Here is a 14,690-nt window from a genome sequence, read left to right on the forward strand (position 1 = left end):
TGCCTCCTTGCAGACTCAGGGCTTTCCAAGCATCTCTGGTGCTGGTTTACATCAGAGGGAAGCAAGGCAGATGTGCCCTGAAGAATACATCCCGTCTGCACGGGCACTGCTGTTGCACCACGGCCAGCCTGACCCAGCATGCCTGCCTGCTCACACACAACACACGCGTGAGTAAGGAGTCGGGCAGCGAGTGCTGGCCGAGCTGGGGTGATTCACACGCAAATTCACAGGAATTCACCAAATTGCGTGGGGGTCACGGGTGCAATAAAACACAGGGGCACTAACAGCGCAGGGTGATGTGTGTGTATATCGCCCTGTGCTCGAGACGGTGCCCCAGGTGTGTGCAGCACGTCACGGGGCGCCGGGGCTCGCAGCAATCGTGTCCACACGGGAGGGGATTTGTGCTATTTTTACTGACCACTTGCAGGCAGGCTGTGATTTAATACTCCCCCTCTGCTGCTGGGCCCCGGCAGTGTGCGGCTCTCCCGAGGCCAGGCATCACCTCCCTCCTGCACAGCCCCAAGGTAAGGTGCTGCCCTGGGTGTCCCCCCACCCGTGACTCCCCACGCAAGCGTGAGACCGCCGGTACTTGCATGTGGCAGCGTGGCAGAGAGGAGCCCCCGGCACATGAATTTGTCTGTGTTTCTCCCCCTGCCTGAGGTTGCTCAGACATTTTCTCTGCTCTTGGTGAAAGGATTGGTGAGACTGCAATGGGGAGAAATACTGCTAAAATACCCAGCTGGGCTTTGGAGCTGAGATTTGGGCGATTTTTCTGAAAGTTGGTAAACAGGACTGTTTTGGGGAAGCCTGTGTGTCCTAGCCTGCCTGCTCATGGTCACTTGCGTGACCAGGGAAGTGAGGTTCAAGGGTGTGAGCTGTGTGTGTGGCATCGTGGTAGCTGGGCAGGTGTTCCTGGTATGTCTCCAGCCCCCTGGTATGGGGGAGGGTGTCAAGGTTGACTGTGTTTGGATTTATGGGGTTATTTCTTTTAAGGATTTATGTGATCTAATGGTTTAATAAGATCTTTGAGATTTTCACGGATGGGGGGCATGAAAACAGTGCAGAACTAGCTTGTCCAGATCCTGTTGACCCCATCAGAGATCAAAGTTTCTTGTGGATGCCCCAGATCCAGCTGGAGCCCAAAAGTCCCTTCATGAGATTGCTGGGGATGTCTTACCAGCACAGCTGAGTCCTAGCTGTCCTCTAGAAGCCAATTTAGAACTATCTGGACCTAAAAACTGAGTGACCTTGGTAGAGGTCGTTAGCCTGAGGTGCCGTGTGGGTCCCACCTTCTAGGGACGCTGGGCTTCACTCCGACAGGGAATGCTGGAGGCGCTGAGAGGCTTTGCCCAGCCCTTGCTTACCTTCAGAGAGCCAAAGGATTTTCTGCCTCCCCTGAAACAATTTTGGGGGAGCAGCTGGGACCTGGCCTGCTCAATGCACCAGTGTTAGGCAAGAGGAGACACCTTCACTGCATGTCCTGCGGGATGTTTGTTTTATCACCAAAAACTTCCAAAAAAGGCATAAAAGTGGCGGCTCCGGCTGCATCTGACTGATGTGGCTTTTGGAAGAAAAAAGTTCCCGTTCTTGGGATTTTTCCTTGTAACTCCAGGGATCCAGCAGGCTCTGGAGGAGGTGATTCCTGCTGGGATTTAATGGCATTTCCCCCACAAACTCCATTCCTTCAGGCCACAGCTCTGGCCAGGCAGTGGAGAGCACAGGGAGGAGACAGGGATAAGTGGACGGAGCAGGGAGCTGCACTGAGATTTGTTTGGCACAGGCTCCATGCACGCCTGGAAGCAGCTGTTTGAGACCAGAATTGCTCCTTTTTCTTTCCCCCAACAGGAATCATTAGGGTTTAAAACAGTTTCCAAAATTAGGGAGAGGCAAAGAGATCAAGGCAAAAACCCCTAGCTTTGCCATTTCATTTCTAAGGAAGAGAACTAAACCCACCACTGTAAAACTCGGTTTCTTTCTGAAATATGGCATCAGTTTATTACTCCTTGTTGGAAAGAGAAAAAAAATTAATTGATTGTCATTTTCCCACACATTTTTCTATGACTCAGGTTTACATGGTGCCCCGGCTTCTTGGCAAAAGAGGGAAGTGTTAGAGGCAGTGCCAGGGAAGCTAGCAAGGCAATGCATTTTGAAACAGCTGCCAGGGCATAGGATTACCAAGTAAATTTAAAATATGAAACTGTGGGTATTTAACCAGGGACGCGGCTGCTGAAGGAATCTGCTTGGCTGCTTGGCCGTGACTTGTCCCTTGCTCTGTCACTCCCGAGATGGGTTTTGGCTTCACCATCCTTGTGGTTGCCTGCGGGGAGCTGCGGGATGGGGCTCCCTGAGCCGACACAGTGCGGGGGGCCCCGAGGCACCCCGCTCCTCCCGAGTTTTCCAGCCGTGCTCACCTCCGTCCCCCCACCCCTCATTGGGGCGGGGGGGGATGCAGCCGGCGGGGAAGCAGCTCGGTGCTTGGGAAAACCCTCAAGGAGCAGCAGACCGAGTCCTGCAGGGCCGTCTGGAGGCAGGTTGGAGCTTGCCTGAGAGAAGGTTTCCTCAGAGCTGGGTGGGTCGTCTTGGCGTTTCACGGCGGGACGGTGAGACTGCAGAGTCGCTTCCCTCGGCCGACAGCACGGGGCAGCACCCGACCTCAGGAGCATCCCTTCGCTGCTTTCTGGGTTTGGGTAGATTTGGGATTTGCTCCTTTGTTGCAGCTTCTTTCCCTATTGTTTTATTTTTGCAGGTGAACGGCGCACCGCCGCAATGCCAGAGCCGTAAGTAGCTCAGTAGCACGTTTCCCTTGGATTTCACTAAATCCTTGCGCGGCCTCGGAACTGCTTGTGCTGGCTGAGCTTGTCTGGTTTTGAAGGGGTTCAGCTGGAAGACCAGTCTGTGCTCAAGACCTCTGTGCCATTCCCCTTGCAAAACCTACCTTTAAGTAAAAGTTGTTAGAGATTGCAATGTCCCAATTCTGACCTTGGAGCTTTCCTAGATCCTGAAATAGGGATTCAAGGTGGGCAGCACCACTCACTTTCCCGTGAGGCTCTTCACAGCCCCTCGTACAAATCCAACATATTCCCTGGTGTGAACAGAAGGGAGAAACCACCCTGCAAGGCTTTCATCGAGCAATGACACAGAGATGCCCCAGCTCAGCAAACCTGAACAGGATCCAAGCCCCCTGCGTGCCAGCCCCAGGCTGCACGGGGGGTGCGTGAATGAGGGTGTCGTGGCCCAAGCCGCAGGGACTGAGCTGGGGCTGGCACAGTGTGCACCGTGACAACTCTTGTACCATGTTTGAGTGGCATTTTGGCTTTCTGAGCAGTGACCCTGAGCGCTCACTGCATTTTCAGAGATCGCCGTTATTTCAGAGTTGGCTCACTTGCAGGTGGCAACTGTTAGATACAGAAATAAGGAGACCAACTGCAATCACATGAGATGCTTTTCTTGACTGTCATCTCTTTTTGACTCTTATTCACTGATGCCCTGTTCTCTTCTTTTGTTCCTTATTGCTCCTTCCCGAACTCACACTTACCTGCAGGGAGGTAAGTGCCTTTCCTTTCGTGACCTATCTTGATTCTACTCTGCATTTGTTGTGAGTTTGTTTTCAAAGGTGTTTTGTTGTTTTGTTTTGTTTTGTTTTCCCTCCCCTTTCCCCTAGAGAAAATCCAAGATCACAGCCTCACGCAAGCTCTTATTGAAGGTAAGTCCTGAGGGTTGGAAACTCCCTGGGGTTTGTCTTGATGGGGAAAAGGAGCTGGAGTTGAAGTGCGTGGTCGGTGGGACAGCGATGAGGTATGGCAGAAGTATGGGCCTTGGGGAGCAGCTGCCGTTCCCACCTCTTGTCTTAAAAATCCTCACTCATGTGGGCTTTGTGGTCTATGCACCAAACAAACCTCCCCTCCCCTTCACTTTACTAAGGTGGGGAAAGTCTCTGATGCCTTCAGCTCTAAAGCCACAGACCTTGTGTTTGTGCACCAGCAGCTCTGCAGCACAAGCTTGGGAGCTCCCTGGGTTCTGGTTTGGGAAAATAACTTACTGCCACAGCAGAGCAAACCGATGCAAAGAAAATGCTGACATCAGCATCCGTCGGGACCACCGTCACTGCAGCCCCATGGTACCTCTGGCCATGCTGCTCCCCCTCCCTTGAGGGTCACCACAGAAAAGGTGTAGGGGTTATTTGATGTGTGTTGCAGCAGCACAGTGATTTTGGGAGGACAGTTACAGCAGGGAGGAGGTTTGGGAGGCAGACAGGGCTGTCCCATCCTAGAGCTGTTGTACAAGGAGGCTTAGGGGGAGCCGAGAAGCCTGTCTGTTCACACTTCTGCCATTTACTTGTGCTTGTAGAGTTTGATGCTGGCAAAAGCAAAGGAGGAGTGGGATCAGGAGATCGTGGACAAGCAGTCAGAGAAGGAAAGATACCTGTCTGAGCGGATCACACCACTGCGTACCAGTGGGCTTTCCTTGAGCCAGCTCCAGGTATTTCTCAGGTCTGAGGGTAGAGCGAGCTCCTTGAGAGCGTGGAGGGGCATCGCTCACTGCTCTCCCATTGTGCTTGGCCCCCAGGACCTGTGCCGGGAGCTGCATGAGAAGGTTGAAATTGTGGATGAAGAGAGATATGACATTGAGGCAAAATGCAACCATAACACTCGGGAGGTAGGAGGCAGGATGGACTGTTTGCTTCTACGTTAACTCCCGCCCAGATAGTACCTTGGGATTTGATGGGGGGCTGACATGAACTGGGCTGAGCTCAGATGTGGGACACGCACCAGGGTTGGTGCAAAGGATCACTGGGCACGAGGTTCGTCCCTGCCTCAGGGAACTCAGACTGTCCACTGGGTTCACAGGCAACCTCCTCACTCCCCCAGCCACCCCAGGTGGGTCTGAGAGCTCTTTGTCGTGGTACGGCTGCTGTCTGATCAGGCTGGGCCAAGGCACTGACAACAGCTCTGTGCTCGGGTGGGCAGGCCCTTGGGGAAGGTGGTCCTCATGGCTTCAGGAGAGGCACAGACCCCCCCCGGGGCTCAGTGTCAGCAGAAACTCCTGCTTCACACAGGAGCTTTTTGTGCAAGGCAGCCACGTGACGACGTCCCACTCCTCCTCCTTTCCTCAACCTACAGATTAAAGATCTGAAAATCAAAGTGCTTGATCTCCGAGGGAAGTTCAAGCGACCCCCCCTGCGGCGAGTCCGTGTCTCTGCTGATGCCATGCTGAGGGCTCTGCTGGGCTCCAAGCACAAAGTGTCCATGGATCTGAGAGCCAACCTGAAGTCTGTCAAGAAGGAGGACACGGAGAAGGTGGGTGACTCTTCTAGAGGTCAGAGATGGAGACACCTCCTATGAATGCCCTTGCCCTTCTCCAAGGTCCTCTGTGAAGCCTGCATGGGTTGTGCTCATCCCTTGTAAGCCTCAGAAATAATACGGGGCAGTCCTTGTGAGACACTGCCCACTGAGGGATGTTGTAGGAGCACAGGGGAGCAGTTTGACTGGGCCAGGTAACTGGTGGATGCTAACAAGTGAGATTTAGGGCTGTGGCCCCTTAGCATGTCTGTTGAGCTGCACGTGCAAAGAGTTTGGTCTTGGTCTTCTAGGGAATCAGAAGAGCTCCTATTCAGTGCAATCATACCCAGAAAACACCCAGGAAACTCTCAGACCCAGATTAGATAAAACAGAGCAAGCCCAGCAAGCACACTTGGCCTGAGATAAACCGCCCAGTTCACACCAGCTTTGCAGACATGAGAGAGGGGAAAGTCTCAGTACCAGAGTCAAAGAGTGATGCCCCAAACTGCCTGGGGTGTACAGACACCCCAAGGGCAAGAGTCTTGCTGCTTTCCTAGGGCATGACTCCACAGGAGTTTTATCCTTTGGTCCCAGGTCAGCAGATTGGATGAAAAATCTCAATTTTCAATTGCTTTTCCTATTTTATTTAGTTGCTAGTATAGCACATTTTCAGTCCTTTGCATAGAAAACTGTGTTTACAGTCCTCAACGCCAGGTGGTGAACAGATCTGAGTTTATTTTAGATGTCATGAGATGATACTGGGGCATGGCTCGTAATCTATGAATGCTTGTGGGTTAGCAGAGCAACCACCTGGCCATGCTCCCAGAGCTGCCGTCATCTCTCCTTTCTTCTCTGGAAGCGGCTGCCAGGCTCTCACTGTCACACCAGCAATCCCAGTGCCCTGAAAAAGCTCAGAGAAGGTGGAGATGGGGTTTATGTGGGCTGGGAGGTCTAGGCAGAAAGTGGTTTTGCTTGCATTTGCCCTGGTGTAGGGGTGTAAATCTGAAGTCCTATGTGCTGTTTTTTTCCTCCTAAAGAAAATTTTGTGGGATTTTTGTGCCTTCTAGTGCATTAATGTAACTTAGCCAGGCTTTAGGGGGTGTATCCACTGGAATCCAGACCTCCCTGTGGAGACCAGAGCGCTGTTTGCCACCTTCCCAGTCAGCTCCATGAGCAGGGACACCCGGCAGAGCTGGGTCCGAGGGAGAGGATGTTTGCAACAGGGCAGCTGCCTTCCCCGTGCTGCTGGCGTGCTGGGGCCGAGGGCTCTGTGCGGGGGGTGGGACAGCGTGGGGCTGCTGGCCACCCCATCATGGCCACTGCGACCTCCCTTCCCCCTCCCTCCCGGCAGGAACGCCCTGTGGAAGTGGGTGACTGGCGCAAGAACGTGGAGGCCATGTCAGGGATGGAGGGGAGAAAGAAGATGTTCGATGCTGCCAAGTCCCCCACGGGCCAGTGAGAGGTAGGGGACTGGTCCTCCTTCCCCTGCGATGGCCCGTGCTCCCTGCAGCATCCCTGACCTGCACTTGTGGCTGAGCAAATGCAGAAACCGCTCCCACTCATTACAGAAAAAGGCCTCGTATGCCCCATCTCCCCCCCCACACTTGGGGAGGGTGTCTGGCACACACGTCCCTGCCATGGAGCCCCTGCCAGCAGCATGTCCTCCTCTCCCAGCTTGTCCTCCCCAGCTCTCTGGGGTCTGCTGCCCATGCCACGTTCATCCTGCACAGCATGGGCATCGCTGACACCAACTTCAGCTTAAAACTCTTCTGCCCCACTGCTCTGCTCTGTTTCTTTCCCACAGGAGCATTGGGAAGAGGAGCCTCCCCACCTCTGCTGCCTGCCTCCCTTTCCCTTGCTGCCCCTCCATGCTCTTTACGCCCTTTACGCTGAATTCACCACTGAGCTGAAACACGTGGACAACTGTGTGAGAAGGACATCTGAGCTTCTTTCTTTCAGCACTGCCACCAGCCCTGCTTCCACACAGCCCCGGCATAGTGGCTCCCTGGTATCACCTGCATGGGCCATGTTGTCTTTAAGGGGCCACTGGCCACCCCTCCCCTCCCACCACTACAGAGAGGCCCTGGGGACAGCTGATGGTCCCCCCACTCCCCCATCCTCCGGTGGGTGCAGCCTGAGATGTACCTGTGTGGCTGCACGTGTATTAAAGGAGGGTCTCCCAGGCACAGCGCCGTGTGGGCTCGTCACTGTGGGCACACTGGCCAGGGGCAGGTGCTGGTCCACAGCCCAATGGGGAAGATGCCCTGCTCCTTTCCTGCCACCCTGCCCTGTCCCTGTGCCGGGGCTCAGCCCAGCAGCACGCCCTGGGATCAGATTTGGTTTGGATTCATCTCTTCCAGCCCCCCAGGCTGCTCCCTGGTGTTCCTGGTGCCCCACCAGCCCTGCTGAGATGCCCTGGCCCCGTGTATGGGCCACCCCTCTCCCCTGCCGTGCACCCCAGCCCTCGCCGGACTCCAACGATGCACCAGCTTCCCAAGCAGCAAGGCTTGGGTCTCAGTGCGGAGACAGCTGGCTGCCAGCTCCCCCCAACCCATCTTGTCCTACAGTTTTGGAAAAGCCTTTAGAGCTTGCTCACCCAGGCACCAGCTCTCCCACCGGCTGCCCCATCCCAGGCACCGCAGCTGTGGGAATTGGGGCAGCCCCATTTCAAGGCTTAATTCGAGCAGTGTTTCAGGCCAGCATGAGATGAATCCATCCTTCAGGCCAGACAGTTCATGCTTCCCCACTAGTCTTATCATTTTCTATATCACAACCCCCCAAACTGCAGCTGGTTGAGTGCAAGCAGCTGGGAATGTGCCAGCTCATGCCCAGAGCAGGGCTGGAGGTGAGAATCGGTGAGAATTTGCACCAAACTGGATCTTCTGCCTGACTGCACTGCAGGAGATGCTGAAGCTCAGCCCCATGGGGTGCTCTTGATGGTTGTAGCAGTGCCTTGTCCATATCCCCAAGGTATCCAGAGGAATCACAGCATCTGTGGTTTCAAACTTGTGCCACGCCGTGGGTGTTTCGCAGCACATCCTTGTCCCTGGGTAGTGAGCTTGTAAAGTACAGAAAATGCAATAAACTCTGAGTAAAGCGCAGGTTCTCAGACAGGCACCAGGGCTGGAAGGAAACAGCATCAGAAAGTATGAGGTCTCTAGCAGAGCTCAATCTTCCCAGAAAAAAATTGCTTTTCTTTAGGGATAGAAAAAGGTGGCCCCATGCAGTTGGCTCTTGCAGGACTCTGCAGCAGGCTCGGGTAGCTCAGTGGCCAGCAGTGGCCAGCAGTGGGGGAGAGCCATTGTAGGGATGTGGGTTTGGGTTTGGGCTCCAAACCAGTAGGACAGGTGGTTTGCTCTGGGAATTACCTCTCCTTTGGCTAATTCAGGGATACTGAGACCAACTGCTCACGTTTGTGCCTGGGCAAAGAGGGTTAGGGCAGATGGCGACTGGTAGGAACACTTATTTCTAACATGATCATTAGCACTTGGGCTGCCCCAACACCCAGCAGCTCCTTCACAGAGAATTTAAGACTCAATATGAAAACTCTTCCCCAAATTAGGCTTAGATTAGAGGTGGCTGTCAGCTGGAAAATAGACATTCTCTCCCTTAGCAAGAAGAGGTGCTCAGTCTTTGTCTTTCCACCCGACCCTCCATCCCCATCAGCTAGCCCCCTCATCCCCCTGCTAACTGGGGCCAGGACCACCCCCTGCATGACTGTAGCAGTTACACAGCACGCAGAGCCTTTTCCACCCATTTTTTTTTCCTTTCCAAGCTTAATCAGATGGAGCAGCTGCAGCCTAGCACAGCGCCAGGACTCCCTCACCACTTGGCCTCACCCCCCGCACCTCGGGCCGGACTCCCAGGCACAGCCCGAGCAAGGGGGGTCTCTGTCTTGGCCAGCCCAAGGAACCCTGCGCTCGGAGGTGATCAGAGATCGCGTGTGGTGAGATCCCAGGATGCTGCCATGGTCCAACCTGCCCCACCACTGGAGGCAGAAGGTTTTGGCTACAGTCTCGCCCCTCCGAGCCTGCTGCCTGAGTGGGATCTGTGCTGAGGCAGTGTCCTGGGATCTCGCCATGCACGCTATCCCCAGAGGGAACTCACACACTCGGCAGCGATCCTGGCAGAGGAAGAAAGATGTGCAGGGAGAGGTAATAACTGTTACCTGACCAACTGGTATAGCTGGAAAATGCAAGTGAGGTTTCACGGAAACAAAGCCTTCTTCAGACCTGGAATATAAGTAGAAAATTGCAAGACAAGTCCGGGTCAATGCAGTTCTGAGCTTAGTGTAATTATGCTAATTTGGTAATTAAAAAAAAAAAAAAAAAAAAAGAGGCAGACGTTTGTGGGATGGGGAGGGATGGTAGTTAGATGAAAGGCAATATGGGCGATAGGTGCGGTGGGACCAGGCCCTGGTCGATGTTCGGCAGCCAGCCCGTGCCTGTGCCCAGCTCATCATCAGACCCTGTACGCCAAGACACCCAAAACTGCTGCAGAGCAAAACCTCAGGGCTCACCACCACATCTCTGCAGCTACAGTAAGAGCCAGCCACAGTGCACTCAGCAAGGTCCCAGAGCCCACATGCACTCAGCGTAGGCTATACCTGACTTTGTATGGCTGCCTTGTGTCTTAGATTGAGGGAAGGAGAGAAAACCCAACCCTAAAAGTCTTTGCTCTACAGGCTCCCCTACTTTTTCAAAGTACAATGCTTCCCAGTCACCATGTCCCACTTTCATCCTTCTCTGGTGGAAAACCACATTGATAAGTCATGGGAAAAGAAGAGTTTTATGTATTCCAGTTTTATTAGAAACATGGAAACACCCCATCTCTCTACAGGGATTGAATCTCGAGGGGAAAATGCAGCTGCCCGCGCTGAGCATGAGGCTCTCCTGGTGGCATCGGGGAGACTGGGAGCCAAGTCTTCTCCTCCACCTCTGGAGCTGCCTCTGTGGCTCTGGGCCAGCTGGGAGCCCAGCTCTCCCCTTGGTAAAGGGGTCGGTTGAGCCTTTCATCGCAGGATGCGCCTGGCTTCCCTTGCACCAGGCCAGCCCCACAGTCCCACTGTTGCTTCACTCCTAGGTGACAATAATCTCAATTTCTTCTCTCTGAAGCGGAAGGGAACCTTATTACTGAATATTCAGCCCAAATGGGGGATTTGAAAGGCTCTTCTTGGGGAGAGAATCTGATGCTGGAGCAATCCCTAACAAAATTGTGTTTATTTCCAGAAGGATTGCATAAGTCAGTTCTGCCTCTGTGAACTGAGCAGAGCTCTGTCCCTGCTGTCCTCCAGGTTGCTCCATTGCAGCCAAGAGCCCCCAAAGCAAAGCAAAGCAAAAAACAAAGCAAAGCAAAGCAAAATGCTGGGAGCTTGAAATTGGTGAAATTACAAATTAAATTGAATAGTAGAAAAAAGTATTAATCAACCCAATGATTTTCTACTGGAAAGGCTTTGTTTTCAAAACTGCAATGAGGGAGATGCAAAGCGCTTGTCCTGATGTGGCCTTTCAAAAATATCCCTGTTACTTGGTTGTAAAATAGTCCCTTCCTTTCCTAGGATATTCTGTGACCTCCTTGCCAATCAGTCATGCCTAGAAACTTCTGAACTGTGCCCAGGTATTTCCCTGAGCATATTTGCAGCTCAGCTGGTGGCTGGACCTGCAAAGGCAAGAAGCACAAGAGGATTAGTGGTGATGAACAACCCCAGGGTGGGAAGGGGTAAAGTTTATTCCATGGCCTCTGAAAACCACTGCATCACCCTGCCCTGCACAGGGGTTAACTGCAGGCTGCAGTCCTGCTGGTAAAGGTTAAATATTACCCCCCATGGCTCCCCGTTGCCTCTGTGGTGCTGCTGGTGCAGGACCAAACCCCGCGGCTGCAGCTGCGCGGGAGGCAACCCCGGGAGTTGTCACTGTGGATCCTGTGTGTCCCCTGCAGGATAAAATGGGAAGAAATGCGTTTCTTCATCCCCGTTTTCCCCTGCAGCCCTGGGGAGGAACAGGGCTGCGTTGGGGTGTAGCCCTTGATGTGAGTGGGGTACGTCGTCGTGCCTACCTGCCTTTGCTGCGGCCTGAGCCCTCTCACTCACTGCTCCTATCAGAGGGGATTTCTCACTAACTGCAACTAATTTCATGTGCTATGAGGGTTGCAGTCTGCCATACAGCTGCTGGCAATGAGTCACACTTATTCTATCTGTGGTCTGAAAAGTTTCCATTGACATAATTTTTGGGGGGATGTCCATAGTTCTTCACTGTTAGACCTGTGGCATCACAGAAGATGGCATCTAATGAGGAGGCCAATCTGCAGAGGAGAATGGGAACCTGAAGGACACTATAGGAGTGCCACAGTGGCATTTCTGAACCAAGATTTGTCTAGAATTTTTTATTTATTTTTAAAATTAAATTATAAATGAAAAAAAGCCCTTTTGCTAGCTGGGTGCAAGGCAGTTTGGACAATGGTTATTCATTTCCTACAGAAAACAGAAGTCTGTGGTTGAGTTCTGTTCAGTTTCTAAGCAAACACACCAACCTCAGACACTTTTTAGCTTTCTTTGCACAGTGGAAGTTTCTCTGTACTACCCAGTTTCTGGTGCATCACACACATCTTTCTAAAATATGCAGGAATTGTGGCCCTGGGCCATCCCAGCACCTGCAGAGCAGCGGCGCAGGGATGCAGGGAGAGCTCCGTGTGCAGGGGGGCAGAGCTTGTTAAAACATTTGCTGGTGGGACCTTTGTGAGCTGTTGCACCACCGCAGTGATGGGATGGCAGCTGAGCAGGGGTGAAAAACCCCTTTTCCTGGCCATCAAGCCCCATGCCTCGACCTGCTGGGGAAGCCCGGACAGACCTGCTGACTCCATTCCACAATTTGGCAGGGATGAGCCTGGGCAACCAAGGGAGGAGCCGAGCCCTGGCCGATGCTGGGGGACAGGCACAGGCAAAATGGGTGGAGGTGGAGGGCTCACTGCTGGGCCCTGGGGCAAGGCTGAGGAATGCCCTAATTACAGCACAGTTATGGAAGCTGGAAGCTCTCCACTGCCCTGTAGCCAAAGAAACAGGCTCTGCATGGGGATGAGACACAGGACACTGTTCCCAAGGGAAAAAAAATGCTGCTAATACTGATCTAGCGCCTTAGTGGGTATAAATGGGTGTCTTCTGCTGATCTGCATCAGATGAAGATCCTGCCTCCCTGAGCTGTTGCAGGTCTGCCGGCAGAACCCTCCCGTGAAGCAGCTGGAAATCCACTCCTGGGCAAAGTGGGTACCCGGGGAGCGGTGCAGTTTTACACCAGAGCCTTGCCTGCACACTGCAGAGTCCTGTGGCACAACTCCCTTGGCCAAGAGCAGATGGCTTTCCTCTTCTGGCTGTAGATCCAGGACAGCAGATATGACAGCCTCGTGCATAGAGCAAATCTGGATAAATATCAAACTGTTTCCCCTGAGCATCCTTTCCCCGCATGGACTCGTGCCCCTGCCTAATTTCATCATTCATTTCATTCCTTTGAGCTCAGGGTGGCCAAAATAGCTTTTGCGAAGGGAAGTCTGGTCCCACAGCGTGATTGGTGTTTGCTCAAGGCATCAGTGAGCTTGTGGATAAGGGCAGCCTGGTAGATAAGAGTTTTCCTGGATTTCCAGAAGCAAAGATCTTTAGGTCAGCCGCAGCTAAGAGGGAAAGTCCAATCAGCAGATAGGAAATGATGGTGTGATAAAAAACTGCTGATAATTCTGGCATATTTGACATAACAAAGTTGAAGGCTGATGATGCAGACATTCAGAAGGATATTGCAGGGCTTGGGGTTTGGGGATAAAATGACATGGGATGTTTGGGGAGTATAAAGTGACATACAGGGGAAAATTCAGCATGACTTCATATATAAAGTAATGGGCTCTGGGTTGGCTGTTGCCTACTTGGGAGCGATAGCCTGTGGTTATGATGAACATCAGGGAAAACATGAGCTAAATGGTTGGTAGAAGAAAAATTCTCAAACCATGAGAGATCAATGCTTTGTAGTGCCAAACAGCTCAGCAGGACCTCATCCAAATTAAAGGAGTGGCAGAAGCTTTTACAGCAGCTGGGAATAGACCTGGGGAACTCCTTGCTGAATGTTTTTTATACTAACAGTTTTCCTGGGTTTAAGGGTAATCCAACAAATCCATGGAGGAGAAACCCACTGAGGGGTCTTAAGTAAAGAGGAAATCACGTTCAGCTCAAAAGGACTCTGAGATGAAAATAAAGACGGGGGGAATGTGAGGGGTGAGTGTCATCGTGTCTCATCCTCTGCATAATCCCTGGTTGATAAATGCCTGTTGAGATTTTGTTCATCTTAATAATAAGAGGAATCACAAACTGTGAGGTTTTATATTCCTTTGCCGTGTAGATCCTAGCTGAGGATGTTCTTTCACTACATTCGGTCTAATCCTTTTTAAAAACCTGTTAAGCCCTATGCTTCAGTGATATCCTTTGGCAATGAGTTTTGCAAGTAAAGTGCTCACTATGTCTTAATCAGAAAGGTTTATTGCTTTATAGTAGCTTGCTGATGCTGGACTGCTCTATATAGTTTGCCAGCAATTAAGGATGCTTGCAAGGTTATTAAGTAATTTTTTTAATTTATGCCATAATTTGCTAAATTTTCTGTATGTATGAAAGCACTCAAAAGACAGCTGGTGATTGCAGGAAGAAAGAAAACCGGAGAATGAGCCCTGCTTGGAGCAGACGGCTCATTTGACAGGACTATCTTTTAGAAATGGGATTTTAATCAGGAACCTTTGATTAAAATAGTTCCTTTGGTTGCTCATGTCCCAGGCACAGCCCTGTGGGCTGGAGGCATGCATGGCAAGTCCTGCCTTACAACCAGTTCCTCGGGCTGACAAAGAGAGGGATCTCACTAGGATCAGAGACTGTGTTTATACTCAAGGGGTCCCAGGTGACTTTTTCCACAGGCACCCGCTGTGATAGCTGCTCAGCTGCCCCCAGCAGTGGGAGCACTGGGGTCCTGGCCACGCTGCACACCAGCTTTGCTCCCAGGTAAAAACCAGGCTTGGACCCAGCTCTGCTGTGTCTGGGTGCCCCCATCACCCCAATATGACAGTCCCTCCCATTGCCTTCATACCTGTCCTTTGAAGGAGAGTGTTGCCCTGTGTAAGCATGGGGTTATGGGGTCTCAGGACCAACCCAGGGGACACAGTAGATTTGATGGACTGGGTCCAGGCGTGGGATGAGCTGAGCACACAGCTCCACTCTGGCACAGGGCTTTGACACCCAAAAATTGGACATCCCTCTGCTTCAGCCTCTTCCTCTGAGACTTCGTGAGTGCTCTCTACTTCAACAAAGCTCATAACAACAGGGAGGCCGTGACAGCTCAATCCAAGATGTCCAGAAAAGACTGAAAGGAGCAGGGCACCCTCCCATGCTCT

At 52.3% G+C, this 14,690-nt stretch overlaps 1 protein-coding gene across 2 annotated transcripts; it reads left to right on the forward strand.

Annotated features, from left to right (window-relative positions):
• Positions 1 to 426: 426 nt before the first annotated feature.
• On the forward strand, positions 427 to 7,456 carry TNNI1 (troponin I1, slow skeletal type). 2 transcript variants are annotated; one of them, XM_042800064.1, is made up of 8 exons: positions 427 to 524; positions 2,747 to 2,777; positions 3,662 to 3,703; positions 4,348 to 4,479; positions 4,567 to 4,656; positions 5,121 to 5,297; positions 6,631 to 6,741; positions 7,084 to 7,456. In XM_042800064.1, exons 4-7 carry the CDS (start codon positions 4,354 to 4,356, stop codon positions 6,736 to 6,738), a joined length of 501 nt encoding a protein of 166 aa, XP_042655998.1. In that variant the 5' UTR covers positions 427 to 524; positions 2,747 to 2,777; positions 3,662 to 3,703; positions 4,348 to 4,353; the 3' UTR covers positions 6,739 to 6,741; positions 7,084 to 7,456. The 2 variants fall into 2 exon arrangements, with proteins under 2 accessions (XP_042655998.1, XP_042655997.1); XM_042800063.1 differs by having other exon boundaries at positions 428 to 524; positions 2,747 to 2,781.
• The last annotated feature ends 7,234 nt before the right edge of the window (positions 7,457 to 14,690 follow it).

The sequence above is a fragment of the Tyto alba genome, unplaced genomic scaffold (genome assembly GCF_018691265.1).
Source record: "Tyto alba isolate M040663 unplaced genomic scaffold, T.alba_DEE_v4.0 Super-Scaffold_30, whole genome shotgun sequence".
In the NCBI taxonomy this organism is placed as follows: Eukaryota; Metazoa; Chordata; class Aves; order Strigiformes; family Tytonidae; genus Tyto; species Tyto alba.